This window comes from Numenius arquata, chromosome 14 (genome assembly GCF_964106895.1).
Source record: "Numenius arquata chromosome 14, bNumArq3.hap1.1, whole genome shotgun sequence".
Taxonomy (NCBI): Eukaryota; Metazoa; Chordata; class Aves; order Charadriiformes; family Scolopacidae; genus Numenius; species Numenius arquata.
The window spans coordinates 10,980,586-11,008,189 of record NC_133589.1 but is presented as its reverse complement, the minus strand read 5'-3'; the positions used below and the strand labels follow the sequence as shown (position 1 = coordinate 11,008,189).

General features: G+C 39.1%; 1 protein-coding gene across 1 annotated transcript in view; it reads right to left on the bottom strand.

Moving 5' to 3' along the window:
- SHISA9 (shisa family member 9) overlaps nt 1-23,710 on the bottom strand; it is a 187,928-nt gene extending 164,218 nt beyond the window's left edge. Inside the window, exons 1-2 of the mRNA XM_074158667.1 lie at nt 23,020-23,710; nt 15,687-15,814 (exon numbers count right to left, since the gene is read on the bottom strand). Coding sequence (XP_074014768.1) covers nt 15,687-15,814; nt 23,020-23,633 — 742 coding nt within the window. The 5' untranslated portion in view covers nt 23,634-23,710. The remainder of the gene's footprint in view (nt 1-15,686; nt 15,815-23,019) is intronic.
- Between the last annotated feature and the right edge of the window lie 3,894 nt (nt 23,711-27,604).

The following is a 27,604-nucleotide window of genomic DNA, read 5'->3' as shown; positions in this document are numbered from 1 at the left end:
GATCAGTTTGCTACTGTAACCTTCACATTATTTTGCACTAATTCCTAAGATCCAAAGATACAAATTTCTTGACTTTTCTGTGCCTGTAGAGTTAATTGTTACCATAATTATAAAGCATTGTAAATAATGGGTGAAAAGATCATGATGCTGCTGCTAAAATGCATTTGTTTGCTTCAGAATGTGCAATGAGTTAGTTCAGGGAATCTTGTAATAGTAACTACAGATAATATTAGAAAAAGCTTCTCTCAGAATGTGCTTCTTGTTTATATATTCCTATAAAGGTGAATTAATAACAAACAGGTTCTTCCCCTCCTAATACTTAAAGGGGAGACAATAGCAAAATGAGGATTGCTTACGCAGCTGAGGAGAAAATGCATGATGTTACTCTCCACTTACCCTTTTCATCCAATGTCAATGGTGCACTGAGAACACAATGTGCTAGACGTGTTGCGTATTACATAGCACACATAGGGGTATATATATTAATGTATGTTGCTATGTATACTGTGGTAGCTTACACTAAATTCCAAAATTTGATGGAGAGAGAAATGTCATACTCTATGATAGAACATATATAGAGTTGCAGTATCTTGAAGTGATAAGAATGTTAAAGCATGTAAGAAAACACAACTATTTGTTTAAAAACCCCACGTTTGTTATTCTAAGCCAAGTAGCACAACTTCAAGCTTTTAAAAATCCATAACACTTTTTCAGCTAGAATTGGTGTTGAAACCAAGACAAATGTATCCTATCTTTTCCTGTATCACCTTTACGGATCCTTACGCTGCAATGACACTTTAACAGTGAGTTATTTTCTTCCATGCATTTGTGTTTTCATTGGTTTTTTTAATTAATGATGACCTTTAAACAAATACAGTTTTTTCTATAAGTTACAGAGCATGACATAAATTTACATATCAGTGATCACTTCCAGAAACCGATGTCAGGTATTAGCTATTTCATTTCATCTCTTCTGGCAGTATTTTTCTAGAATACTTGCCTTGTCACTAGCTGTGGCATATCTTCATTAAAACTGTCAGGCACAGAAAAGCAGAATCACAAACATGAAGGCAAGAAAGCCTTTGATGGGTGAGAAAGACATCAAATGACAGAAAGAGAGAGACTGAGTTGAAACAATGGTAGCATCCACTAGATACTCCTCTGGGTGTGGAGAATGAGACTTTGTCTGGCCTGCTTTTGAGTTGCAGCTGGGTAAGTCATTAAGTTATTATTGTTGTTGTTGCAAAATGAGTTTGGTTTTCAGGCTCATTTTTGCTAACTCTCTTTCTGATATTATTTATCTGTGGCTTAAAAAGAAAAATATATGTTTAACATCCAAACATCCACCAATAGTTTATACAGTGCCAAATGGTCAGTCCACGTAAATTTACCCGTGGGGGTAATGACTGCTCTGTAGACACAGCTCTGCTCTGAAAGTTCAGTGAGCTACGTAGGCAGCTCCAGGTGTTACACCCTACCTAGTTCTGAAATTTTGAATCCTTTTTGAAAAACGAATCTTTGGAGCATTTTAAATCGAACCCACTCTCTCTGTGTGCTTTCTGACGTCTTCCTTGTGAAGTGAGGCTCTTCATTGTCATCTTCCTTTGACAGTTTCTCTCATCCAATACATTCAATACACCCGCTCTGAGCAAGTTACCTTTTCATCTGGCATTTCTTTATGTTAAGGCTATGCTGATCCTCATTTGTGAATTGGATCTGCCAGTCTTGCTGATATTGTATACTGTAGTTTGCCAAACCTAGTTTGCTCTGACTGGTAGTGATAGCAGCGGATACAACTTCAGACAGCTGTGGCAGCAGCAATCTACACTATCCAGTTGTAGGTATCTCACCATAAATATGATAATGTATTGCTGGACCACAGCCAGCTCTGCACTGGCTTCTGCAACACCTTTCTACAATATGAAGTGCAAAGATAATCTGATACTCAGAGGCACTCAGCTTGCATGCAGTCAGACTGAAAAAAAGCTCAGGTTTGCATTATATGGATATAGCTCCAGCTTTTAAGGCCTCACCGTTTTTCATATGGAGGGGGTGTCAGGAATTGTTTCAACGCAAGAGGAACCATGTGCCTGTTTTAGTCCTTTGTACGATGTAAAAAAGCACTCTATATCTTAATCAGAGGGAAGCTGGTGAGAATGACAGAGTTGGGAGCTGTCACTGATATCAAATTCACAAGACAGAGCAAGCAGACTGCATAGCACTTGCAATTATCTCACACAGGTCAAATCTAGTGAAGTCTGTGGCTCCAAGTTACTATGAGAACATTTCAAAAGGATTCTTCAGATGATAAAGAGTATTGATCATGACATACTGACTGCCAGGATTCAGTCATGCCTGTGATGTTGAACTATGACATGCATATGTTCTAGTTTTAATTTATTGGGATGATAATTAAGATAATATTATTCCTCTTCTGTTAATTCTTTCAAAGCTGAAACGACTAGTCAGTAACGGTATGAGAAGAGTATTCTTAAAGTTACTAGCTTACGCTAAGATCACCACTTCCAGGGTGCACTGATCTCAAACTCTGTATAGGTTAAGGGTATATGGGGAAAGCAAATCTACTTCTAGATACGTAGATTTCACACAGGGAAATATGCACTTAGGACTTCTCCCTTTGTCATCTGCTCGGATTGCTTAACACCAGTGACTTTGCATCCTTGAAGCTGTGCAATATCTTCTTTCCCAAGAGTGTTGCAAGCCATAAAGTAGGATTAATGCTGCTTTTGAACTGCATTAACTATTGTGCAGATTTTCCACTTGGAAGCTTCTAGCATACACTTAATATCATGTAAAATAGAAATAAGAATAATTAGCAATTAATAAATCATCTGCCAAGTCTTGAGCTTGTATTTTCCTCTATGATCTGATCTTCTGACATATCCTGACTCCCTTCTGACTTTCCTATACAATTAATTTAGATACTACAAACCAGGCATCATCCTGATAGATAACTTCTTTGATCCACGGGGAAGGAGGTGTGCCATAGATTATTCTATCCTTCTTTTCCTGGCATTCCCAACCTTTGATGACTAGATCTCCCTATTTGATGATTACAGACTCTCAATACTTACTTGATTTATGGGTCCAAATTTCTTGCTAGTAATGCCCTGTAGCACTAGATCTCCCTATCTGATTATTACACACTCTTGATACTTACTTGATTTATGGGTCCAAATTTCGTGCTAAAAATGCCCTGTAGCATTTTATTGCACTCAGTAAATATCTCTAGATTTATTGCTCTTAAAAGAGAACAAGGCTAATGTGATTTTTTTTTGTGTCTACCTGTCTGTTACTCCCTCTAGTAACTTTTAGCTCTTTTGCCCCTTCTGGTGTTACTGAGAACACAAGGATGAGACAATTCTACGGCTGTTAGGAAAACAAATGGCTGAATGGAGACAAAAGGCTGAAATGCAAACTCTGTAGTTGTTTACTTGGTTTGTTCTGTTTGCTAATCAGTAACTATATGTATACCAGAATGGATAATTCTGAAAAAGCAAGAGAATATTATTCTTTACCCAGAAAAAATCAAGAAACGCAAGAGGAACCTGAGGTATTGCATATGGGTTATTGAGATACAGAGGTATTGGAGTGGAGAGGCACAATCTTTCCTCTTTGTGATGAACAGACATGAAAGGTGGTAAAGAGGGAAGGGGAACACTAGTGTTATTCTAGTGGACAACTTCAACAGAGTAAAGCACTGTTACAGAGACCAGATTTTCATGGACCACTTGTCTTCCTTTCTAAAAATGTTTGGGTGGTTTTGACGTTTACAAAATCTGAAAATATTTTCCTATGCGTGGAGCAGACAGGTGATTCACTCTTTCCAGCATAACTCTAGCTCTGTGTCTCTGGTTCCAGAGATATCTTCATCTATGTCTCTATATTTGTAGAAATGGTGTCACCTAGGAAATAAGGTGTAGCTTGCAAATAACTATTTCAAACTGGATTTTCACAAGTAAATGTTAATGGCTCTAATGTGCTAGATTATGACAATGTAAGATCATCATATTATAAAGTGTGTTATTTGTATGCACTTGAAAAGAATCCTGCAGCACTGGTGTTCTTTTCTCTATTGCAATTTGCGTACTCTGAGAGGAAATAAGCCTAACTTATTTGCATATAGTTATTTAGGCCTCTCTATAAGAAGTGTAAGATCACAGTCGGAAAAAGAATTTGTGAATTAGGTAATTCTTAGACAGGCGCATGAAATTATTGATACAATGAACAAGTCAGAGAAAGAGCTACCCAAATAATATAAACTGTATTTTATATACTTATCCTTTATAATATATCTGCTAAAACGTGGACATCTTCAAAGAAGCATAAATAATTTAATTGCCAGAAGTTTCTGGTAGTTGTTACTGCTTTTCTACGAACAGTTTTATCCAGGCTTAGCCCCTGGCCTCTCTATCATAACAATCATACCTTTGCATGGTTAAGGAATAGTATACTGGGTTCCCAAGATAAAATTTTAGTTTATTGACCTTGATGCAAGAACTTGCAGACAGAAAATAAACCCCAGACACATAAGAGAGAATAGGGAGATAGTTGTTATAAGTGAATTGTGCTCATTACAATTCTTCAAGAGATTTTTATTCTAGTTAAACGTCTATGCAAAAACCTTCTGCAAATGTCTTATCCCACAGAGTAAATGCTTTTTTTTTCAGATTTTCTGTGGTTTCTTGAAGATCTTTGCTCGGGGGCCAATTATTTCCCATAGAAACTATTCCTTTTCACGGACCTCTTTTTTTAAGTGGAGGTCCATAAGAAAGGAGGAAAAGAAAGAACCAAAGAAAAATAAAGTGTTAAAAAGATGGGAAGGAAGTAATCAATCATAAACGTAAATGATTCTGCTTAAAAAAACCCTTATAGGAGTTCATTTAACTAAGCAAAGTATTTAATGGCAATTTGACTACAGAGCTATGACTAGAAACTTGAAACTGTTCTAATTGAAATGGTGGTCAGGTTTGTTTTGACAAAGGGTAGGGAACATTTCCTCACAGCACCACTGGCTGTTCAGAAATCAACTTGAAACTTTAACAAGAATCTGGATTGCTATTGGAGAAATGTAGTTCTCCAACCTTACAGCTTTGGAAAAAATGAGAAATAGCTTAATCCATTATTATAAATGCAAAATATATTCTTTAAACTAGAATTAGTCATTTGATGAGGTAAAGCAAAGCTTTTAGGAAAAAATCACATTCCTGATTTTAGCCCAGTCCCCAGCAACTCCTTCGGGCCCTCAGAGGTATAAAAGGAAGAGCAAAAATATATAAATCACAATCAGCTTCCTTAGTTTAACTCCTGGATGGGAATGATCCTGAAAGGACTACTTTTCCATTTTGGAAGCTGTATATAAAATACTGTCAGTAGGCCTCATTCTTTTTAACATAGGGATGCTCCAGAATTCATCTATTAATCATATTAGTGATATAAGCATATTGTTTTACACAGGCCAAACCCAGCTGGCCAGACTACCAGACCAGTTAGTCTGTTCTTGGCCAACTACCCCTTGCAAATGTGTTGACTTAGATCCCTCCGTACGTGGACGGGCCTCAGTGAAACAAACCTTCACTGCGCTCAGTTGTCTACTCATATAAGGTTCCAGAGAAATTTTAGACCATTTACGTAAGTGAAAGCTGCCACCTGCAATTCTGTTTCGTGCCACTGTTCAGCGCTTGAGACTTCGGTATCTGCACAAGCCCGTCAAGAGGCCTGTTGTGCATCCTGGGGATGACAACAGTAAACTACAGCAGCTGTGCTGCCAAAGGGGAGGAGCAGGGAAGAAAAGCACAAAAGGTTCCCTTTCTCCTGTGTGCCAAGGGCATGGACATTTTCCTCATTTGCAGATTCCCAAACTTTCCTGAAATCAGAACAAAAATGGAAAGTACATCTAGATGGAAACTACTTCTAGCCTCTGGCTTCTCAAAACACTTCTCAGGAGAGTTTAATTTGGTAAATTATTTGGTAGTTTTCACTGCACTTCCTCTGACTAGCTTTTATTACTCTTGGCAACGAACATGGATTTTTCCTCCTCAAACACTGAATTCTCCAAGCTGTATAATGTTTTTTTATGAAGCCGTAAGAGAAACTTCTTGTGTATCCCTTTATCTCTCTCCTTATTCAAGATTAATAACAAAAACATAAGTCCCCTCAATAAGAAATACATGAAGTCTTAAGTGAGTTGTAGTGCTCCTGGGTAAAATCCTTGAGCCATTAAAGACGATGAATGCTTTACTATGACTTTTGACCAACCTGAATTTCATATAATTGGCTTAAACTAGCCATTATGGTAAGCACTGTCAAAATGCTACTTTTGTTGCAAGGCTCACAGACTGTATCTATTCCTCTGAATCGTATCCACTACCATTTTGTAATTTATGCTGAAAGTAGTTAATCTTCAGTGCCCCGTTGACAAGGTCAAGCACTAGTAAACATTTGCCATAGTTTTCTATGTTGTGGTATTCTTTCATATGTTGCCCAGAATGGCTGACCACATACTTTCTAAAACAACAAAAACTGGCGTTATCAAACAGTATTTGTAGTCCCAGAGGACCAGCTTGTTACAGGCAGCAGAAGAGACAACAATAGGAAGCACAAGGTTTAGTATGCATGGAGGAGATGTTTAGGGACAACAATAAAGTGGTTCAAAAGTGATAAGGAATGATCAGATTAGCCCTGGAAGAGCAACTGTCTACATGGGAAAGGCTGGGGGTTTTTCCTGGCTTGTGCTGTAAAGTGTAAAAGGTGAACTAACGCAGTGAGAACAAACTTCAGGGTAAAAAAAAGATCTGTGTTTGAGATAATTTATTGTGGACACTTGCAGCTAAACAAATTGTTAACTCCAATAGTGTCCAAATTCTGTCCAAATTCATTACAGATTCAGAAGCGTAGTTATAGCCTTCAGCTTGGGTACACGGACATGATTCTTAAATGTATGAGTTAAAAACAAAAATACATTCCTGAAGCATTCTTAAAAGCTATATAGATGTGGTAACTAAAAATTAAAGATTAAATTTATTAGTATACCTAATAAAACATTAAAATCCACATTGTAATCATCTGGGAATTATTATCAATGTAGTTTTTTATCATAGTTCCAAAGATTTTTTCCAACTGTTTTTTCTATTATAAAAATCAACAACAAAGGTATTTCATAAATATTAAACACGCTCAGTTCCCTTCTTGACTTTATCTTACGATAATAAAACTGGAGTCAGAGCCGATGTGTACATTTCAAGGAAAGTTATGCTATAAAGCAGAGAACATAGAACAAAGGTACTGAAAATCAGTTATGATTGAAACTGTAGATCGAAATTTATGAAAATATCTCTCACCGAATAGCATATTACAATTGCCCTGTGATACTGGGATGTGTATTCATATACTTTCTAATGTATGCAGCCAACCTTTCTACTTTACTTTGTAACCACTGTAGTGATTCTGCCTGGCAAAGTTGGTATGACTGATTAAAAAATGAAGAGGGAAGACATTTTACAGAATGTTAAATTTCTGATAAGAGCATTTTAACATCTAAAATAAAATATCAAAGTTTCACACAGTCAGAGTGATAAAAAATGCATATGTTTAGCTGTGGATATATTAGTTTGCAATAGTGCTTGTGCCTGAACACATGGACAAAAACTGATGTATTAATGAATTTATGTTTCTATCATTTCTGTTACAAATCTATGGGTTTTGGGACAAAATATGAGGGTGGGAGTTACTGGATTTAGAGAGATGATTAAGCTGTAAGTTAACAGTTAAAAACGATATTGTTTTGGCATGAAAATGGCAAGTGTAGTTCGTCTATGTGGTGGTGTTGGCAAGCCAACAGTGAAAGCAAAAGGTACCTTTTGTTTGCCTTTCAATGAGGTGACTCATGCCATATTACAAAAAGGTATCTCAATCTCTATCCTCTGGCAGAACACAATCATTAAAAGGCTGTGTTATTTGGTTTAGGGTTTTTTTCAAAATACGGTTACTGTTAGTTTGGCATTGTCTCCTATGCCAGTTTTTGACATCAAGAATCCCACTGAAATGAAAGATTGCAACAGGCATGAAGCATTGATGACTGATCTTGCTGTCAGTTGTGGTTAATAGTGGCAATATTTTGCACTGGAAGTTATTCAACATTGAGAATACTATTATTCAGTGTGCTTGTCCAAAGACAAAATACATTTTTAGATATTGAGTAGTATATAATGGGAATAACACCTCATTAATAAAATTTATTAAGTCAAACTTAGATTGCAAAGTAATCGGTAAAGGGTGCTTATTCTTCTAAGCATTGCTTTTGTTTTCAGGTGAGCATTTGATGACAGGACATGTCAATATCTAGTAACAAACACCTGTGGAACTAAACCCTTATTAAATAATTATGCTGGTAGTACGGAAGTAAAAGTGGAGTCACAAGGGAAACACATAACTGTTTTCCAAAGTCAAACCACATTTAGATATTGAACTTTTCATCTTGTAGACGGTAAATACATCCCTGTACTATTGGGCAACATTTCAAAGTACTTTAACCTGCGCCCCAATGACAGCAAAATGATTCTCATCCTTTACATGTGCTTTTCAAGTCTGCTGTTGTGTGACTCAAAGCTGCCTATGTAATAGTCTATTACAGCAATGCTCTCTTGTGTTATGACAATAATTTTATCTTATTAAATAATCATTCAGCCTTCTAAACTACATTATAAAATGTAAAAATATATTCTAAATAATTTTTATTGCCATAATGTTAATTATTGCCACTAAAGGATAATGTCAGTGATTAACTGTATTTCTCCCAAATACATTTTACATTGATGAATATTTTTATTAAGATATGTCAAATTTATCTGAATTAAAAGCTGACTAGAAGTAAATGATAGGATGCAAGGCAGCAATCTAATCTAATTGTTCTTATTGTACAATAAATGAAGAAAGATAGAGTGCAAACTTCATTGTTCAGTCTTAATGGAATTGGTTATATGAATCAGAGCTTATGAAGACCTACCCAATATGTTTCGAAACATATTCCACTGACTAAAATTGTAGGTAGGATGCATAACATTCTCATAGAGTTTCCAATGAAATCGTATCTAACAAGAAATATTTTAGAATAAAGAAGAGACCCACTGAACATATGCAATGATGTTAAGGTCACAGTTTATTTGATTGTAGATGCAGGATGCAATCCCTCAATTCATGCATTTACTCTTTGCTTTAGATTTTTTTTCTCATTTGCAAGATTAAGCCAACAGGATGATTCCAAAGGCATAGCATCAATTGTATGGTAGGAGCATTGCTTGAGTTCTGCCATATTACACTTGCTGAAGACTGGTGTAGTTATAAATAAAAAGCTATTGTGTGTGATATATGTTAACATTTTCAAAATCATTATGTTTTTTTAAAAAAAGTTAATTGATGAAATGTACATCAGTCAATGACAAATGAGATATTTCATTTGTTTTACTTCTTGTCTTTCCTAAACGAACTCAGAAGGTCTCTTTCTCAGGTTGTAATTAACTTCTTTGAAAATACTCATTGGTGTTTCAAGAAGTTTCATAGCATCTTCTTATAAATCAGCATCATGCATCTGAATTAAAAACTGAATTTAAATTAGAAACGTTTTTTATATTAATGATTGTGAGGCTAAACACACATTCAGAACTGATTAAACATTACTGTCTTACAGTGACTGACTGAGGTACAAGAGAAATGCGTCTTCATACTCTAAGTTTATATGGGAAATTTTGTTTCCAGTGTGGTAGCTTTGGAGCTCTGGAATGCTATAGCTGTAATTATATTAAAAAAAATTCTATCACCAATTTGCTAATGCTTTGAAGTTCTACTGGTAGCATAATTTCAGTTGAAGTCAGTATCTAGAAATTAATTTAAAGTGGTTTAAAAAGTGGTCTCAAGATAGCTATGACAAAGCAGCTTGCAGCTTTTAACCGCAAGCAGAAATTATATTTAAAAAATACAGTATTTCTTTTGACAGGGCTGGTGATGGTAGTGTGGGCTTTTACTTGGATGATTAGTTTTGTAAAGTGTATAATTTAAATGTGGAATTTGTCCTCCTTGTTGTATATTACAATCAAAATGTATTAAGTAGCCCTCTCACAGGGTTAACTTAAGTCTGCTAGCTTTTAGCTCAGGAATTTAATCTAAATTATCAGATTTTTTTGGAATAGTGTTAAAGTCCTTCCTGGATAGACCATAGAAACCCCATAAAATGAGTTTTTGCATACTGGCAGTGAAGGCTGAGGCTTTAAATGGAAACAAATTCCCAATACTTACTGACTACAGTCCCTTCCCTCGGATATAGCACTGTAGTTTCTTGCAAACTAAGTATGTCCTCCAATTAAGCTAGCCATTTTATTCTCCCTCATTCTTCACTGTCTCAGAGCACTCCATCAGCAGTACTTCTTCACTTCTCCTTCTGTCACTGTGCTAAAACTATCTTTTTCTTGGCTGAAAACTTATTAGTATTGTCCATCTTTTCACTCATAAAACATGGCTGGAGCCCTGTCTATACAGCTCAGCTTTTCTGACTGTACTTTGTCTTTCTAAGTGAGGAGACGAACACCTAAATTTATAAAGCACATAGTCCTATTCCTCTGGGCTAGACCCATACATATAGCCAGGCCTAAAAAAAGCATTTTACTGTAATAAAGCAAGCAAGATACCAACAAGGCCAAACATAGTTATTTGCTTAGTCCTTTGGATTTTGCATCCCTCTGTCTGAACAAGGTTTTTAGCAGTGCTTCAAGCATATTGTTACAGTAATACCTGCACATTCTCAATGACCACTTCTTCAGTATTATGCAATTCAGTGGCCAATAGTTACTGTGTAAGTTAATTAGTTATCATGTTTTATATACTTCAGGAGCTTTGCATTTCAAAGAATAGTACTTCTCTTTACTAAAGTTTCTTAATATGCCTGTACACTTATTTCCAATAAGCAACGGTAGGAATTATCTTTCGGCAATATGATACAATGAATCATCTGATATAAACATGTTTATGTATGTTAAACATAAAAATAATTAGTTTGCCAAAGACCGCTGTATTCAACAACAACAGCAAAAAGCCTATTCACTAGGGATGAAAGAGACAGCAAAAAATTCTTGCAAATTCTAACTGTATTTCCACAGTGTCAAACTAGTGACAGTTTCTCTCACTGGAATACAGAGGCTGCGCTTCTATTTACAGAAATGGGGGAAAGCACAGGAATATGCAATACAGATCGCTTATTCTAATATGTGAGAACTTCAAAAAATACCCTCCTATTTAAATGCTTACTGTCTTCACACAGAAACAAAGAAATAACAAAAGTTAATTTATCATAAGGCACCAGTTAGAGAAATGCCTTAGCTTTGTTTTCAGTATTAGCATTTGTAGTCGGTAAGTATCCAGGACAACTGACAATCAAATGCAGCAGCAAACACATTATTCCCTTGCATAAATTTAAGAAGAGAAAAAGTCATTTTAATCATTTGCTGCAAATCCTTGGCCAGTATTAAAATTGGCCATTTGATACAGTGCAACACTTCCTTCTTTGAGTGGTGTGTTTACAATTCACTTCTTTTTTTTAATGGTAAATTCAAAATGAAGAAATAATCCATATATGCCAAACTAAGTAAAAGCTAGCATTTTTCATCCTAAAGCCTCCATAATCTAGAATTGGCTTCCCTTTAAAGTCACCTTTATCATAAGAGTCTGCATAAATGCTTTAAATATGCTAGTGCATGGCTAGTTATTACTGAGGAGAGAGTAACTGAGCTTTTACTAATCATTAGGAAAAGTGACTGCAGATAGAACTAACTTAAGTGTGTTTCACTCTGCTGTCATAGATTATGAATTAGAAATAATAGCAGTAATCACGTTTCAGAAATAAGGGTGTAGATACAAAGCCTCCTGACTCCCACTGCACCAGTGTTATGATCGCAACAAGTTAAATAAATTGCTTACTTGTAACACAGTAAGTAGAAAGAAAAAAAGAAGAATAAAGGAACTCTTGAATGCTGCTGCTTTCTTAAGATTCATGAAAGTCAGAGATAAACAAAACAACTCAAATTCTACAGGAAGGTTAGCATTTGGTTTTATGTTTTTAATATTACTATTAAATGTCTTATTTTATTTTATTTAACATTCCATGTTAGAAAACTTGAATGCTATGATTCTTGGTAGGTATCTGCTGCTTGTTTACAAAGCACTGCTACATTCTAATGTGTATGAATGAAGAGAAACAACAGAAAAGTAATCTTAAGTAAAGCACAGTACTGGAAGAAAATTATGACAACTAACAACCACTAAGGACAAAATATCTTTTACTAAATAGCATCTAGGTTGTCTGGATTCACATGAGCAACGAAAAAAAATTCGTGTTTTTCCGAACCTTCAGTATAGCTGTTCCTTTCTGAATATCAGAAAAGAAGGGACAAAAAACTGAGTCAACCGCAAGACACTGAAAAGAGATCTCTGCTTTTGGCCTTCCATTGTACTGCTGATTTTGGCAAATAGCTGTGCTGGCTGCAGGCAACTTAGAAAGTCTTTGTCCTCTGGTAACAAACAGTCCAGAAACAAAAGCGTACTCATTTTCAGTGTCAGAGATCATGCAAAGTTTGTCATTTTGACAGAGTTTCCCTTCATAAAACACTTTCAGAATGGGTTGGCAGCATCAGCAAAACGTTTTTCAAGAGAGCAGAAAGAGTAAATGAACATTCAAATTAGGACATTTTTAGTGATGTTTGTCCTTCAGTAGTTTGTCTTCAGTATTCTGAAAGACACAATACAGAAGGGCCTAACAAATTCCTCTTGCCCTCTCATATCTATGGACCAATGTGGAAAGTACATCACTCTCAAATTTCATTTTGAGATGGCTAGTAGATAGAAAGTGCTTAACTTAGAAAAGAAAACTTAAAAAATTGATATCAAAGTATCTGATGCTACAGTTTTCTACTATTTATTTTCTCTGTACAAGTAAAGCTCTGGAATAGAATTTCTATGAAAGCTGTAATTCACTCTGGTTTATTTGCTTGTAAAAATATACAAAAAAGCCTGTCACTTTTCCAGCACTAGTAGTAAGTAATGCTGCACGGCCAAAGTTTCTGCAAGTAATATCCACTCTTGTAGTGTTTTAGAACTCCACTATAAAATTTCAAAGTGCTAAGATACTGGACTTGGAAAATTTGCCTTAATAATTTTTCTTTATAAAGTTTTTTTCTGCATCATATATGCACATGCTCTCGACAGACTTTAATTATGATGCTCTGGCTAATCCTAGTAGGTCATAGTCATGTTTTAGATAAGTTTATGAGGGAGTATGATGGCAACAAATACAGAGTAATGATCTACTTGCTATGAAGTAAATGTATGTAATAACAGTTACAGAATGCCTTGAGTAATTTCACCACTTGAAGGTCTGCATTGAACAAACTAAAATGATGGACTTAATCTATAAAGTTGATTAAAGACTGAAACAGTTACCATCGTAGCTGCTTCCTTCCGAGGTTTCCTGTAGCAGGAACACCTGGGCTGCATGTGAAGTGGTCTTGGGACTGCCCCTATTCATTACCCAATGGATTAAGATGCTCCCAAGTAGCAGTAATGCTTCTATGTTGTAAATTGCAATGGTGCAAAAGCACCACGTATAAATCTTCCACCTGTACCAGAGGGCCAAATCCTGAGATAGAGGTGGTACCGATGTCTGTGGTCATCACAAGCCAAGATCCTAAGGTATTATTAAATGTATCTTTTTTTTTCCTTCCTCGATGCAGTAACTGTGGCTCTGAGTTGCATTTATATGCAAGACTTTATAGAAGCAAGGCTTAACTCTGAATTTGAATCCAAGAAAAAATTAGATTAAAGACTTGCTCTGTTATGTGTGTATTGTAGTATACAAAGAGTTTTAAGCAAAATATCTCAGTGAGATGATTACAAAAATCTAGATACAATGAATGCTGTACTTTCTGGCTCCTTCATTAACTAGGACTCTTGAGTAAACATTTCACATATAGGAGAAAATAAGGATTGTACCCTAAATTCATTACCATTTGGCATCTTTCTTCTTGAAAACAGGGTCACAGAAAGCATCAGAGATCAGAAAGAGCTTATACACAGAGCAAAGAGAGGTACAGAACATAGTCCCATCCTCCTTAACCTTCAGAAGTTCCACTACCTCAATTCCAAGGTGCTAGAGCACCTTTGATTGAGAGGGAAGCATAAGATTCCCTCTAGAAGTGGTGGTTTTTTATACAATTAGGGATGTAATGCTGCAATATGTATGTACTTCCCCCTCTGCAGTGTAGAACTGCACAGGCCCAGGTGGAAGTACTTTGCTGGAGAGCAGTGTAGACAGACTAGATGTCACACTTCACTATATGTGGTATCTTTATTAGAGGTCACAGCTTTAATTCTCTCCTATTACTCTGTAACCATGCGCATAAGAAATCAGAGTCAGCATCTACCACAAAACAAGTATCAGGAGTGAACGCAGCATATGAGTCTGCTCTTTCTCCCATTGTTTCTACACCCTTCCCCCAAAAGAAAGCAGTAAAATCTCACAATAACTACACAGTGCAGTCCAAATAAAACTCATTCTTTACCAAATATAAGCAAATTTTCTGCTTTTTATAGCTACAGAAAGATAAGGAAAAGACTAGTGCATATACTTTAAATGTTTCAAAATCCAAATACCAATGCAGTAAAAGTATATTTGTAGTGTAATGCATATATACATTGATCTACAGCACAGAATAAAGCCATCCACTGCCTAACAGTGTAAACCTTCCTGAATTATACCCTTTTCTTTTATAAATATATTGAACTTGAATTTATAAATATGTATAATTTTTATGCATGTATACTTATATATTTTTAAGATATAGATGAATATAAAATATAAATATATATCCAAATTCAAATTGCAGAGTGTTCATCACAGACAGAAAATGTATCTGAGCATGAGAAAGGTCAGTACTGTAGTCTAATACAAGACTGAGAAATAAGTTGCCTAGGACTTCAGAACCACTTGAAATGTCACCGTATTTCCTCTGAAGCTCCAAAGTGCACTTTTTCCTTGCCTTCAATAACATAAACATGTAACAGCAGATACAGAATAAAAATATTATTTAAAACTTAAAATAATAATCTTCCTCTCATCTTCCCCTTAGAGAGAAAAAAAAAAAAATGAGAAAGTGACAACCACATACAACTTTTATGCTCTTCATGAAATTATTTAACTAGTGGAGATGATATAAGAGCCTAATGAAACTGCTTTCTTATTGGATGATATAGACCCATGAAACATCTTGCTGTAAGCTTAACTATTTGTATTTTGGTATAACAAAACATAAAATAAGGCATAGCTTGATGAGCTGAGCAAAAACACCAGGTAGAAGGAGACAAAGATACAAACCCAATATTAGTCAACCAAGACAACTAATTAAAAATAAATATAATAATTTTTTTATTCAAGATGGCTTTATCTTAGTGCTGCACTGTTTGCACTAGGAAATCCTAAGCATTTCTGATTTTGAAATAAAGAAAATTTCTAATTTGCAAGATCCCATGTACTGTCGATACTCATTTGACAACCAGCAATATTTGTTTCATAAAGCTCATTTTAGTGCCAGCATTCCAGATATTGATAAATTTATAATGCAACTTACGTAAATTATTTGGAGGAGGTCTGGTCTCCATGTTTTCATAATGTTGCACATGTACTACAATGTTTAGATCTCTTTCCATATGATCTGTTGTACAAGGACCTTGAGGTCGCATAACATCAGCAAGAGCCCTGAAAACCAAACAGAATCAGAATGAACCTCATGTAAAATCTGTAAGGCATTACCAATATATGCCAAGATTTTTTTAGTTTGAGATGCAGTCCGTCATAATATCTGCTGGAGAAACCAGCTCCATTCACAGCAAAATCAGGGAATCAGATTCATTGTGAGACTTCGCACCTAAGGCTTGTTTTAGGTTGTCTTAGACAGTGTGCTAGCAGTAATACACACAAACACATTAAGTTTTTTAGCTGTCTTGGCTTTGTAGGAGCATAATTTAAGCTTGTTGAGAGTTTGTAGAGTTCTGCCATTGCATGTACTCAGTAGCATTGCCATCTTGGTTAAGCTGAGCACCTATAGCCCCTCTCTATAGCTTTCACAATCTAATTATTTTCACACCTAGATTACCAGCAGGGCCTGTCACAATAAATTCTCACACGTGGATTTGCACAGAGCACCACACAATGCAGTGGTCTTGGCCATTTTCATTCAAAATGTCACCAAAGTTGAAAGGTCACCTGATTTTCATGTGGAAATCCAGTAGGCATAGCACTCTTCATGATCAGGTATTTAAGCTTTTCCCATCAAGAAGGGGAGATCAAAAATGTCTTTTCTTAGTTCTGTGAGTGTCCTAGTCATTAAGATGGAGCAAAGCTTGCACAGGAACACTCCTTGCTGCTTTGAAGCCAGTTCAGAAACAGGATGAAAGCTTCATGCTAGCAAAGAGGGAGTAAGCAAAAGGATTCCTAACAGTTAGGCCGGGCTCAACCTGATGCTGGTAATGGACTTTTTCCTGCAGAGCTGCAGGCAGTAACTATACCTGAAAGAGAGACAGATTCATCCCACTCTGGTGTATTTTCTAAGGACTAGTTTCACTGCCGAGCCTCCTGCTGAGTGTAAGTCCACTCTTAGGCATACAGATGAGCACACACCCCTGTATCAGCCTTGTCGATCCAGGGTTAGTGACTAAGTTTTAAGCTCTGAAACTCTCGGCAACATCTAACTGTGACTCTGGGATATGGAGTTTTACCACTGACTTCTGTAGGAGCAGGATTAACCCTTAGGTATATGCCATATAGCTACCTGCTGAACTACTGTGCCACACAAAGTAATTGGTCCACCTGCAGAAGCTGTTGCCTTAGGCAAAGGAAAGCTATGGTATGTGTTACCAGTGTCTTCAGGGTTCAATGCAAGGCTCGATGCATCACTGACCATTGCTTGGCTCCTTTTTGTTTTACTAGTTTAAATTTTTAGACCCCTTGCGTTATTAATTTTTTTTTAAGGGATTTTCTGGGCACTGTGCCCAGTTCAGTTTAACTTTCTGCAAAATTATATACAGTGTCCCAGATACTGCATCAAGAAAGACTAGTTTATAAACTAATAAATAAAGAAAAATAAGCACATTCACTGGTGAAACCCATGGCAAGTGCCGTTGAGCTCCTCCACTGTGACACGATGATTTCTTGATCAAGAAGTACTGTACTTTTAAATATTAAAAAGTAGCTTCATTTAAGTTACAGACAGAGAAGAATACTAAGCTGGATCTTGCTTTCAGATTGTAGGAACGCTGCTGTGGTACACAGCTGAACGATACTGATGTTTCATTGTGTTTATGGCTAGCATTATGTTATTAAAATATTAGTTACAGTTGTGATCAACATGTTACAGAATACTCTGTTGATACTGTAAAAGGTCAGAAGACAGTAACGAAATGATTAATGGTATCAGAGCAATGCTCCCATTTGAAGCAATGCTTATACAGCAGAAATAGCAGAGCTGGCCTACATAGCAGAATAATAAAAATTCAATAGAAGAGATCTCACAAAGGTATGTAGAGAATGATGCAGAAGGAAAGCATTATATTGGAAAACATAGTTTAAAATAAGTGGGGATTAAAACCCTGAGTACCTAGTCAATTTATGCAAATATATCTCTATATAAAGGAAATTGCTGACACCAATATTATTTCTAATTCCAGAGGCAGGTGGACACATTTCTGGGAGGGGAAGAAAAGCAAATTAAAGTTCCTGACTTCAATGTGGGAGTTACAATTGTGAGATCTCATAATACGCGGATTAGTATTTCCCAACTTTGTGAGAATGGGTTTTCGGAAATGCTTTCCTCATTGCCCTTAATCTGATGGTAAATATTTTTCACTGTAGACCTTAAGTAACATCCCATATGATAGCAGATTAACTACTGCCTGTCTGTGAAAATGCCAACTAAGTTTTCTACCATTTTTGGGTGGCTTTTTTCAAAGGAGTTTTAAGGAATTAACTTTCCAACTCCTACCATATTAAGAAAAAAGGAACTACTCACCATTGAGTTCTATTTTTAACAGCACAGCACCTATGTTTATATTTTGTTAGCCAAAGTTGTACAATCTTCTCAGGGCAGAATAGCTCTTATAACAAAGAGCTTGTCTTTACCATCCACTGATGTCAGGGAGGGTTAAAAATGTGTAGCAGCTTGTATCATTGAAGTACAAAGGAAACGCTGTACCTGCATTTTGTTGTTTTCGGGATTTGCCCATATAATGATATGGATAAAGGGAGGTTTGTGCCCCAGTACATGACAGAATCCTTGAATAGACATTTGCTTTGAAAAATTCCACATAGGCTAACAAACTGTTACAATACCTTCATGCATTTGTCTCACCTGAATATCATCATATAGATTTTGTTATCTGAAGAAATTGTTTGAGTGGGTCCCATTGCAAAATCATATATACGTAGAGGGTCGTTATCTACACCTTTGCTATATTCAACGATTTTTTAAGGAAATGTGAAATACAAGATAATCTTCTAATCAGGTAGCAATATCATTAAGTCCTGTGTACTGATATTGATTGCAGTATTACAAGAGTGGAAAATTGTTACCTACATAGGAGTTCATGGCCCAGAACTACCCAAGTATGACAAAACTTCAGCATTTTTATTGCCGTGAGATTTTTCTCTTCGGATATGTAATACTATTTTCAGGTGTTATAAAGCATGTGGAGCCAGGCATTTCACTTACAGGTACAAGCTTGAAGAAGCTGAAACACAGGTTATTTCATGAAAGGTCATTTGTCATTTTTTGCCTCCAAAACTGGGTCAAAACCCATAAGGGAAATAATTTCACACATAGGATTCAGGATTTTGGCAAGTCAGACTATTTTTGGCCCCAGGTACTTGCCTTTTGAATGATGAACCAAAGACGTAACTCATGAGCTCAGCACATTGTGAAGGAAGAAAGAAGAGCTCAGATGGTCCACAATATTTGGAAGGCTCCATACTGTCAGAAGCACTGCTTCAAAAAATCAGGAGCTATAGCGTACAAGCATAATTGTAAATATTGTCCTTTCAGTTCCTGGTTTGTTTGCACATTCTCCACAAGGATCAGGGAAAAAGGAAAAGATGCAGTTTTATTTACAGAAAAATCTCCTCCATGAAACAGAAGTAAAGCTTTTCACTTTTTTACTCATTTTCAAGAGAGGATTTTCCACTTTAACTGGTGGAGCCTGGAATTCCCATTGATGTAGTCTTAAACAGCATGACCATGCCGCCCTCATATGCCTTACAGAGCTTCTAGGTCTGCTTCGGGAGGCAGATCAATATTGTTTCCTTTTAGGCACAATACTGCCACATGCATTCCCTTTGCCCTGTCTGATAACATACACCATCTTATTCCCTTATTCTCTTAGAAAGCAGAAGGGTAAAGGAAGAGTTACTGTCTTTGGATGCTACTATTACTGCTTAGTTCTTGGACACTGTAGCTGAAGGAAATATTTATCTCCTTTTAGTGTCAAGTGACAAATTTTAAAATGAGGAAAATTATATAAACAAAACATTATCATATGATGTCTAAAGAGAAATATGCCATGTAGAGTTAATACTGTACTGCCCTCTCCATTTTCATCTTCCAGATTTACAGTTCCATGCCAACAGTAAGAGTGTCTTACTGAAAAGCACTGATCTAACAAGAAAGAAAATGTCAACAGTGCCACACTTGGCCTTTTTTCTCAAAACAAAAGGAAGTAACAAGCTCTCTTAAAATAGGACAAATTTTTACTCTTTTTTCCTAAAAGGACTTGCCCAATAGAGATTTTTTTCCTATAGATTGTTTTCACTAAGTAAATACATTTCCCTGATGCTTTTTCATTGTCAAATATTTCAGGAAAATTAAGTGAAATTAATGAAGTGTTCTTGGTTTGTTTTGGTATAGCAGTAAACAAAATGTAATGAAAGGTGAGAGCATAGAAACTACGCTCGCCAAGCCTGTGAAGTTTCCTTTATTAACATTGTACCACTTTTACACACACCAGTGTCTTACTTCAACAGCAGATCCACTGACTGCAAGATGAAATAATGCAAGAAATTAGTGTGTGACTGACACAGTTTTGCTTCCTATTTATAAGTCATGTTCTTATTCCCATGTGTGCATATTTTTAAATATTTTTAGTAAATCAAAAATGGAAATACATAACTTACACCAGCTGTATTCTGTTCACTTTTTAAAAAAATCAGCCCTCATGAAAAAAGATCAGTTTACATTATGCATTATCTTTTTTGATAAGCAGTGCCATCCCTTCCATAGGTGAATTTGTTCATAGGAATGAAGAGGATTCATAGCGTTTCATGTAGCCATTGGCTAAGGAAGGGAAAGGAGACAATCTTAGCTAAGGAAATAGATGACAAATCAGCCTCCGTGTGTTTTTGCTGCCAGCCAAAATGGAGTAACACTTAGTACTTGTAGTTTGGCCTACCAAACACTCTCAATGCATTATACTTTTGCTTATTAATAAGGTTCTCTACAGAAAAAAAAAAAACACCAAAACATAAGAAGTGTTCTTTTTGGTTTTGTTTTTTTGATATTAGAGTGATGAGTGTTAGAAAAGAAGATGAATATTAATATAGGCTACATATTATTTTAATTATTGGTACTATTAATGGTTTAAACATGAATTAATTCTTTAGTAAGCATTGCAGCCTTTTTTTCAGAACATTAGTAGTGTAAAATGAGCTAGGATGTAAAATTTTACTTAAACACACATTCGGGGACAAAAAGGTTACTTCAATTCCTCACTCAATGAACGGATTTTTAGATTGCCGAGGGGATTTACACATCTAATTCCTTTTCAAATTAATGATAAGCCCACTCCACAGCTGTAATAGGAGTGTGAGAACTTTTTTTTCTTAAAAAAAAAAAGCTATAGTGCTGGTTTTTCAGAACATGACTAGCTATTATGTGTACTGAGTGGGTGACTGTTTTTCCATGTGACCATGACTTTCCAAGTTTCTATATAATCCTGACTTGAACGTTTTCATGGCAAGAAAACTACAAGATCTCAGACACTGTTAAGTAATCAGGGTAACAGACGACCTTTTCTAAGAACCACTTCAGAAACCTAATCTTTATGCACACGACTGAAGGATTTCAGAATGATTTTCCAATCCCCTGTAATTCTGTTTCCCTAAACTAAGACAAAATATCCTTTCAGAATACTTCACACTTGTACTTCAGATAGAAAGTATTTCTCTAGTAGAAATAGGACCTATTTAAGCCATGTATAAGCAGGGTAGCTACAACTTCACTCTGTCCTGATTTTTGTAACTGTTACGAGCCCTGCCTTTTTGCCTGCATGAAGACACTAGAGAAAGAGGCTGAACCCAAGGAGAGTTTTTTTCAAACAAGGTCTGTTGTTTAAGGATAAGATTTTTAAAAGAAATTGGGACCCATATATTCATTTTCTCAATTTAGTAGTTGAGACTATTCAAAATGTCTAAAGAATTATTATACCTTGCTCAACAAAAAACGTCTTTGCAGAAGTATCACTGACACACAGTGTTGACTAAAATTTCTGCAATGTGCTTTGTTCCTCAGTAGTAAAAGCATAACCATATCAGCCAGTTTATAAATAGCAAGTAATTGCTAGTGAACTGGTGATGCATTTGCAGGAGTATTTTTGTGGCTTTCTCTGTTCATTTCAGGATAAGCAGTTACTCAAACAGTCATGCAGAAACTTCAGTAAAAAATAAGGCTCCAGGTGCTGAGTTGATCTCTATCTTTCAAAGGATGACTCTTCATCTAAGCTTCAAAGATTGTGAAATACACCATTACCAGTTAGGGCAAGAGGAAGCTTTCTGCCACATCGCACGTCCAGTAGAAGGTATCCTTTTAATTGGATTTCATCACTAAAGTTGCCCAATATGCTGGAACCTATTTAGACTCTTTAATGGAGCTATTTGCCTTTTTTAATGCCTTTCCCCCATCTGCTTTACTTTCATGTGCCTGGGATTAGCATAAAGAATCAGACAGGCTGCAAACTTGACAAATGTGTTATGCCTTGATTTTGAATTGCTGTGACAATCTGGGTTTGGAATATGTTGTTGAAGCCATTGGGCTCTGTCCTGAGTTGCCCACCTGTCTATCCACCACTAGGCAGCCAGTATCTGGAGTAGATGGTACACAGCATGCCTAACTCCAGGTGGGGGAGGTTCTCTTTGATATAACTCAGCCATTACACCGTGGATACAGACTATAACACACACATATACGCGTGAGACAAGACTTTCATATTGCATTTTTTACCTCTCAACAGTAACTGAAAAAAAAATGTTAAGAAATTCTACAGTAGCTTTTCCTTTTTGTGTCTCCCTCTTCCCTTCCACCCTGGCTCATTTTCACAGCTTAGAAATTTTACAAATAGCTCACACACTTGCAAGGGTTGGGGGAGTAGGGAAGGTCCTGCCAAAACCATTTTGCAGCTGGAGAGGGAGGGTGAGATGACATTTGTTTACATCCTTCTGTTGAGAAGTAAAAACATTTTCCAAGCTTTGAAACGGTTGGAAGAGGGAACCCACCAGGCTTTCTCTAATTCGGTGTTGCTGATTTTTTTGTTTTCCTATTCATGCACAGTATATCCGGGAACACTTGCTGGATCTTACTGGGGAGAGGGTCAGGCACTGCAGATAAAAATGGACTACTGTCTGTGCAGACTCCACAATTATGTCTGGTCTTCCTCAGTATGCATGTACTTTGATAACCTGGGCTCGGGGAACCACAGGAGCTCTGCTCTCCAAAGTTGGTTTCTCTCAGTCACCTTGCAGGGCAATGCAGCCTGCCTGGCAGGAGTTGTTCGTTTAGCAGGAACGCATGGGCTACTCTCTCCTCTTTAGGGATGGAAGGGGAGGTAGGGGGGAAGGGGACCCTGCTGCCTGGCACTCAGCCTTACCTGGACATGTGCTCCCGCTGGGGTCTGTGCGCCTTCTCCAGCCCTAGTTTGGTGAAGATCCCAACCAGCACCATGACTGCCACAACCCCACAGATGATGTAGACGATGAGGTTGGTTTTATCCCTGGTAGGGTCATGCAGAGGGTCGTCTATGCGGGAAGGAGGCTTCCCAGTGTTCATCCACAACGGCGTCTCATAGTTTGTGCAGGTGCTTTGATCCAGCCTTGTCTTCTTGAACTTGCAGCAAAACCTAAAGCCACAAGTGCCGCAGCAGAAGATGAACTCCCCCGAGCTGCAGTTAAAGGGGGGGTCCCACTGCCCCATCACGTCAAAGTAGCCCCTGCAGAAGTCTGGAGTGGGAGGTGGCTCAGAGGGGTCTAGCTGTTCTCCAAGGCTGGAGTGGTTTCCTCCCGAGAGAACCACGAAGCTCCCCAGCTGCTGGCCAGCTTTCTCCTGAGCACGACACACCAGCGTGAGAAGGTCCGCCACCAAGTAGCCGAAGAGCAGCCGAATAAAGCCTTCCATTCTGCCTCCCAGCCCCGGCTCAGCGATGCTGCTGCTGCCGCCGCCGCCGCTCGAGCTGCTGGATGCTGCGCTGCGCCAGGAGCTGAACATAAAGGGGCTCCGTCAGGGGCCGGGCGTCCGCTCAGCCCGCGCTCGCCCTCAGCACCACGGACAGCCCCGCGCGGGCCGGGCCGGGGCCGCCGCCCCCCCCGGGCAGCCGGCGCGCCCCCCGGGCAGCCTCCGCCGCCCCTCGCCGCTCCCCTCCGGAGGAGCGAGCGCGCCGGCACTTGTGGAGTGCGCGGGAGAGGGAGCGGGCGGGAGAAGGAGGAGGAGGAGGAGGAGGAGTACCGAGGGGTGGAGGTGGCGGCGGGAGCGCGGGGCAGCGCGCTGGGGAGAAGGGGCTGGAGAGAGGGGCGTGGAGGGGGCCACGAGGCGGGAGGGCTGAGGCGAGGGCGCTGCAGGGGCGGGAAGGAGGAGAGAGGGGCGAGCGAGGAGCCTCCCCGCGCCGCCTGGTGCCGGCGCGCACCGCCGGGGGCACCCACCTTCCGCTCCCCCGCGGAGCCCGGCGCGGTCTCTCGCACAACTCCCTCAGCCAGCCACGGCGCCCGCCCAGCCCCGCCTGGAACCGGGCGAGCCCGCGGGAGGCGACGGCTGCCGGGGCAGAGCACGGGAGGCTGGACGGACTCGCCGCGGCATCCAGCCGGCGGAGAAGGGCTGCCGCCGAAAGGAAATCCGCCTTGGCGAGCGGCGTGCGGGTGAGAGCGAGGGCAAGGCAGCCCCGCCAGCCCAGACCGTCCTCCGAGGCGCCCGCGGTAGAGACCCGGGGCTGCCCGCCGGCCTGCCCCGCCCCAACCCCGGGCACCCCTCTGAGGGGCCGGCACCCTCCCCATTCCGAGCAGCCCCTCTGTGGGGCGCTCCCCCCGCCCGCCGGCCGGCCAGCCAGCCCCCACCTCGCCCCCCTCAGCCCCGCGGCGGGGCCGTCCCCGCTCCCCGCCGTCCCTTACATAAGAGGCTTCCCGCCCGGGCTGGCGCTCCCCACAGGTGCGTCTCCAAAAGCGCGGGAGCGCCTCCCCTCCCCCACCCGCCGCTGAGGGGGGTAACGGCCGGCGCGCGCCTGCCCGGGCGGCCTGAAGCTCGCGCGGTTCCCCCCTCCCCCGCGGGGCCCGGGCTGAGGTAGGCGCCTCGCGGAAGGAAGGCAGAGCGCCGGGGCCCGGTGAGTGGAGCGCTCCTTCTCCCGGTGACCGCCGTCCTGGCAGGCTAGCGGCTCTCCGGAGATTCGCTTACCTGTGAGGCGAAGGCAGGTCCTCCCGGCGGAGCGGTGTCCATGGGGCCGCGCCTCCGCTAAGGCACAGGCGTGAGCGGGCGCTGCCCTCAGCCCGGCCCGCTGTGCACAGGTACGGCGTTACCGCTACCGCACGCTTCAGAGCGGGGCTACCGTTATGTCTGCTGAACATGAGCTGCCCCTGCACATCATGTATTTAGAAATCTTGTTATAATGTCAGGCAGGCAGGCTCCAGAGGACGGTGAGGCTGCAGGTTGTTTGCGAGAAACAGAATTAAAATAACTTCCCCCAAACAGAGAACTGACTCTGGGAAAGACTTTTTAGTGATTCACTCCCCATGCCTTTTATTTAACTCTCTCACCTCCGTCTTTTGGTTTCACGGTAACCTGTGCAAGTAGCAATAATATTATCCTGAATACTATGCTGCCACCAAATGTAGGAAGTAAGCCCATTATGGCGTGAGTTAACAGTGAGGGCTGGTGCTTCAAGCAGCTTCCCTGTTCCTTGGGGGTATGTCTGCGATACCCTCGCAGCCTTGTGGGCTGCTGTTGTCCCTGGGGAGAGGGGCTGGTGTGCTGGGCCCCAGCGATGGCACGCTACCGTTCCTCTCCCACCCGCTCTTGCCAGGGAGCTACATTGCCGCCGCACTTCAGGAACTTCGGCCAACTCTGTGTGGAGATGGTAAATGGTAAATAAACAGAAAGGTGAGGCAGAGGACAAAGCAGACGTTTGGAATCGGAGAGGGCTGTAGTTAGCTAATTGCGATCCTTTGCCTTCCCTTAAAAATAGACTCTTAAGTACAGTGATGATTCCACCGAACAGTTTGACAGTAAGCCTTGCATCCTTGTCCAGGAGGTAGGTTAGAAAGTCCCTTTATTTCTCAGCAGAGAAAAACAATCAGCCCCAGCCAAAACCAGCCTTTTTGGTTTTTAATATTTAATTCTTAAAACCTCCACCTCATCAACATCCCCTTTCAAGTCTCCTCTGAAATCATATCATTCTTCCCTTGTGTATACTTCTCTCTGCTATTATTTATTATTTAACACTTTGTGATGCAGTTCGTGCTGAAAATACTGCACAAAATGAATCTGTTCTATACTTATTATTGCATCTGGAGACATTTAAGGTCCAGTCCTGTCAGGCACTTAAGATTATGCAAGTTTCCCTGTTATCTGACTGCTAAAAAGCTGCTTAAATATTTTGTATGATTAGTGCTATACATGTACAGAAATAATAGCATCAAAAAATGATTTATTTTATGGGCTATTAATCCTGAATAACTATGGTACAAGTTTCTTGTTTCACTGAGTTCCTGGTGTTTCCTTAAGAATTCCCCTATAGCAAAAAAGCTCAAAGGATTTAGGCTAGATCATTTGCAGGATTCAGGTGCATGTGACCAGAATATGACCCTAAGTGGCATGTGCTGGGAATGAGAGCCCAGAACTGGGGAAAACAGGAGAGTGGTTAAAAGGCCTTAAAAAACCCATGTTTTCTATGGCACCATAAGACTTTGGATCAGAGCCATAGAACCCAGAACCCATAAATCATGTTACCCTAACTAGTCACATTACTCTAGTTGTTATGCACTCTGTGCCTGTTAGTCATATTAGCAGTGAAGTTATATCAGTTATTTTAGCTCTACCATGTCTTTGAGTTCCAATGATGAACTAGAGCTTTTCTAGACTACGGCATGACCTCTTCTTACCAGACCTGCAGCAGTGTTTTTTAATGGCTTCATAGCATGTAGTTGAAAGAACACCTGCATAATCAAAATATAAAACCATTAAGTATAATAATGGAAACAAGAAAACTAGTTGAGATAAATGGGTTTTACACGCAGTACTGAGGCACATCTGGGGACATTATGTGATTTCATAAAACTTTTCTTGATAAAGTCAGCCAATAAATTTCTAATGTATTTCAGTTGCCTTTATCAAGTTGAGAAACACGAAAGATTTCCCAGCTTAGCACCATCGCCTTCCACTTTCAAGACTTCTCTTTTTGACATTGCTTTAAGGTGAGTAAGAATTATGTACTTTTCTATAGTTTTATCCCATAAGGAATGTATTTTGCCTCTGAAACAACTGAGAAGAATGTTTCAACTAGAACCTACAGAGTTGTCTTTACTCAAGCACATATCCATTTAGTTAAGTGAAATACTTAATTTTAGGTAAGGTCTGTGCCTAAAATTAAGTATTCCTATTATATTTTCCTCTAATGTCTTTCACTTGTTTTCACTGAGACTTTCACATGTGGATCAATGGCAATTCTTGTTTAACTTCAAGCTAGAAAATAGGCGCTTTTTTCTGGTAAATCCTGTAGCAATGTATAGCTGTGTCTCTGTGGAAGTTATATAAATGCATACACACTCTTACTGTATATGTGTGCACTACACATGTTCAATTCTCTATGTAATTGTATATACTCTTAGAAGTGAGTCTTGCAGGTTTTTTATGTAAACAAGAGAGATTGAAAAAGAGTAAAATTAGGAAAGTTAATGAGTTAACCCGAATCTGAGGTGGTGATAAATCAGAATAATATAGAACTAGAACATATAGAGCAATTGCAATAATCATGTTCCAAATTCTATATTTCATTTTTGTTAATAATAACAATGTTGATGCAACCTCTGAATATTTCCCAGGACCTGATTACCTGCTAGAGAAAACAGTCCTTTGGTGAGCACTGAGTCAATGGAGCTTTCTAGCCAATCATTAATTCCTGAGCCATATAGCTCAATCATTATTAACAGACATTCCAGAGCTGTGAAAATCTGTCAAAAAAGCAGCTAGACAGGTCT